Source organism: Agelaius phoeniceus (genome assembly GCF_051311805.1).
Source record: "Agelaius phoeniceus isolate bAgePho1 chromosome W unlocalized genomic scaffold, bAgePho1.hap1 SUPER_W_unloc_2, whole genome shotgun sequence".
Taxonomy (NCBI): domain Eukaryota; kingdom Metazoa; phylum Chordata; class Aves; order Passeriformes; family Icteridae; genus Agelaius; species Agelaius phoeniceus.
In genome coordinates this window covers 1,944,026-1,947,180 of record NW_027509867.1, presented here as the reverse complement: position 1 = coordinate 1,947,180, position 3,155 = coordinate 1,944,026, and the positions used below count along the sequence as shown (strand labels likewise).

At 58.0% G+C, this 3,155-nt stretch overlaps 1 protein-coding gene across 1 annotated transcript; it reads left to right on the top strand.

Annotated features, from left to right (window-relative positions):
• The first annotated feature begins 1,648 nt into the window (after positions 1-1,648).
• LOC143692635 (olfactory receptor 14A16-like) lies at positions 1,649-2,581 on the top strand. The gene has a single exon (XM_077172885.1). The coding sequence runs from the start codon at positions 1,649-1,651 to the stop codon at positions 2,579-2,581; it is 933 nt and encodes a 310-aa protein (XP_077029000.1).
• Positions 2,582-3,155: the final 574 nt, after the last annotated feature.

Here is a 3,155-nt window from a genome sequence, read left to right as displayed (position 1 = left end):
ATAGACAACAGGGGGATGGGAGAAGCAGAACAGGAATTGTAATCAGATACAGAACATTCTGAGTTGAAAGGGACACACAGGATCACCAAAGGAATGTTTGATCTTTTACAGAGAGTCCAGAACTGTAACTTTGGGTGGTCAGTGTCTCTGCTGGGAGCCTCCCAAAGGGCCCTCAGCCACTCCTCAGCCCTGCACAGCAGCAGCAGCACCTTTGCAGGGCCCAGCAGGGCTCTCCTGAGCTGCCCTTGCCCAGCTGCACACAGAGCCTGCCCCAGCCAGGGCCCTGCACACAGGCAGGTTTCTGTAGGGCCCCAGCCAGGGCACACAGGCTGGGCTGGGGTCTGTGAGCGCTGGCAGGGACAAGGCTCCTCTCAGGAGGGAATGTCCAGGCCCAGGGAGATGCTCAGGGAAGGAGAGGGGGCTGAAGAGAGCAGGGCTGGGGCAGGAGGGCACTGTTGGTGTGTGGGAGGTGCCGGGCACAGCTGGGCACGGGAACACTGTCCTGAGTGCCCGGCTGTCTCTGCCCTGCCCTCTCAGGCACAGCACCACAACATCTGCTCTTGGTTCTGCCCTGTCCTGACATTGGCACTGTTATCTGCTGCTCTCAGGGAGGCTCTGGCATCTGCAGCAGCTGAGTCAGGAACTGCCCTTGGCATTCCTGCCAGGCAGGGCTGTCCATGGGAATGGGGTGTCCAAGCTTCCCTGGCACCTGTGGGGCTGTGGGCAAAGCAGTCCATGGCAAAGGGGAATGAGCTGAGCCCCCTCCCTGAGATCCCATCATGGGCACAGCCAGGGATCTCCTTGCTGTGCCCTGCCAGGCTCTGAGCTGCCCTCCTGGGTGCAGATCTGTGCCAGAGCCTCTGGGAGTTCCCTGAATGTCCCACGGGGAAGGGCAGAGCTGCCACAGCTGAGGAAATGCTGCTGGGTTTGCCCAGGGAGCCGTGAGTGTCCTTGGCACAAGGGGGTGCTGAGACCTTGCCCAGAGACCTTGAGAGAGGGTGAGACACTCAGGGATCCCTCTGCTCTGGGCAGGGTCTGGTTTATCCCAGGGTGATCCAGGAGTGTGATTGGGCTCTGATTGCAGCCAAAGGTGCAAAGCCAGGGCAGTTGGGAACAAGCCCATCCAGCCCCTCACCTTCCCTGAGCCACAGGGAATCCTTTGCCTCTCCCATCTCTCAGTGGCAAGCTCTGAGTGCAGCAGAAATGCTGGGGATTTGTGACCTCAGAGAGCCAGGAATGATGTGTGGGTAGGAAAACAATTCCTTAAACCAGCTCCTGCCATCCATGTCCTATAGGACTGTGAGTGCAGATGCTACCAAGCCTGTCTGCATTAGGAGTGATTCCCCTGACAAATCTTGAATATCCAGCCTTGTCCCTCTGCCTCATGGCCACAAACCCAGGACAGTAGGGCAGGGATGGCTCCTCGAGAGCCCCCACGCACAGGCCTGGCTGCTCCTGGCACACTCAGCCAGCACAACTGGAGCTCAGGCAGGGACCTGGGTGAAGGTTTTCCCAGAGCAGGAACAAGGCTGGGTGAGTCCCAGCGGGGCAGTCTGCAGGGAATGGCCCAGGTTTGGCCCAAAGCAGCCTCTCCTGACTTGTCACTGTCCTTTCTCCATGAACAGGTGCCCATGTGCAGCCCCAGCAAATGTCCAACAGCAGCTCCATCAGGCAGTTCCTCCTGCTGGCATTGGCAGACACGCGGCAGCTGCAGCTCCTGCACTTCTGCCTCTTGCTGGGCATCTCCCTGGCTGCCCTGCTGGGCAACGGCCTCATCATCAGCGCCGTAGCCTGCGGCCACCACCTGCACACGCCCATGTTCTTCTTCCTGCTCAACCTGGCCCTCGCTGACCTGGGCTCCATCTGCACCACTGTCCCCAAAGCCATGCACAATTCCCTCTGGGACACCAGCAACATCTCCTACACTGGATGTGCTGCTCAGCTCTTTTTCTTTATGTTCTTCATCTCAGCAGAGCTTTCCCTCCTGACCGTGATGTGCTACGACCGCTACGTGTCCATCTGCAAACCCCTGCACTACGGGACCCTCCTGGGCAGCAGAGCTTGTGCCCACATGGCAGCAGCTGCCTGGGCCAGTGCCTTTCTCAATGCTCTCATGCACATGGCCAATACATTTTCCCTGCCCCTGTGCCATGGCAATGCCCTGGGCCAGTTCTTCTGTGAAGTCCCACAGATCCTCAAGGTCTCCTGCTCACACTCCAACCTCAGGAAACGTGGGCTTATTGTAGTTAGCCTTTGTTTATCATTTGGCTGTTTTTTGTTCATTGTTTTCTCCTATGTGCAGATCTTCAGGGCTGTGCTGAGGATCCCCTCTGAGCAGGGACGGCACAAAGCCTTTTCCACCTGCCTCCCTCACCTGGCTGTGGTGTCCTTGTTTATCACCACTGGCACATTTGCTCATCTGAAGCCCCCCTCCAACTCCTCCCCATCCCTGGATCTCTCAGTGTCCGTTCTGTACTCGGTGGTGCCTCCAGCCCTGAACCCCCTCATCTACAGCCTGAGGAACCAGGAGCTCAAGGCTGCAGTGTGGAGATTGATGACTGGATGCTTTCAGGGACATTAATGTGCTGGCCAATTTCTGCAAATCACTTGCAATAGAAGTCATATTTGATATTTCTAGTGGGTTTGGTTGTGATGGCATGCTTTCCTTTGTTTTAGGTATTCATATTGTCCACAATAAAAAGCCACTGTTTGTACCGATTCTCATTTTGTTTCTCTCCACCTTCACTGTGGCCACAGACTGTGTCAAGGAGGGGCTGCGCTCTCGGTGCCTTTAAAGGAACTAAATGATCTCCCAGCAGAGTTTTCTGCAGAGATGCCCTTTTTGTTGCCTTCTCTGGAGCTGCAGCAGCAATGTCTGTGTGCAGAGCTGGGGCAGATCAGTGCTGGCCCAGCAGCTGTGCCCAGCAGCAGCAGCAGCAGCAGCACTTGGTGTTGCCAGTGCTGCTGCCGTGGCCCTGCCCCGCTGCCCTGGTGGCCCTGGTGTTGCTGCAGGGCCTGAGTGCTCTCGGGGCCGGGCACAGCCCTGGGGGTGGCAGTGCCGGGGCTGCAGCAGGGCCAGGCCATGGGCACTGCTGGGGCAGCGCTGGCGCCTCAGGCCAGGCCCTGGGGGCTCCAGGCTCCTTGCCCAGGCTCTC

Bases quoted from the DNA above. Each gene is read 5' to 3' on its own strand.
- LOC143692635 (XM_077172885.1), top strand. From the start codon at position 1,649: ATGTCCAACAGCAGCTCCATCAGGCAGTTCCTCCTGCTGGCATTGGCA.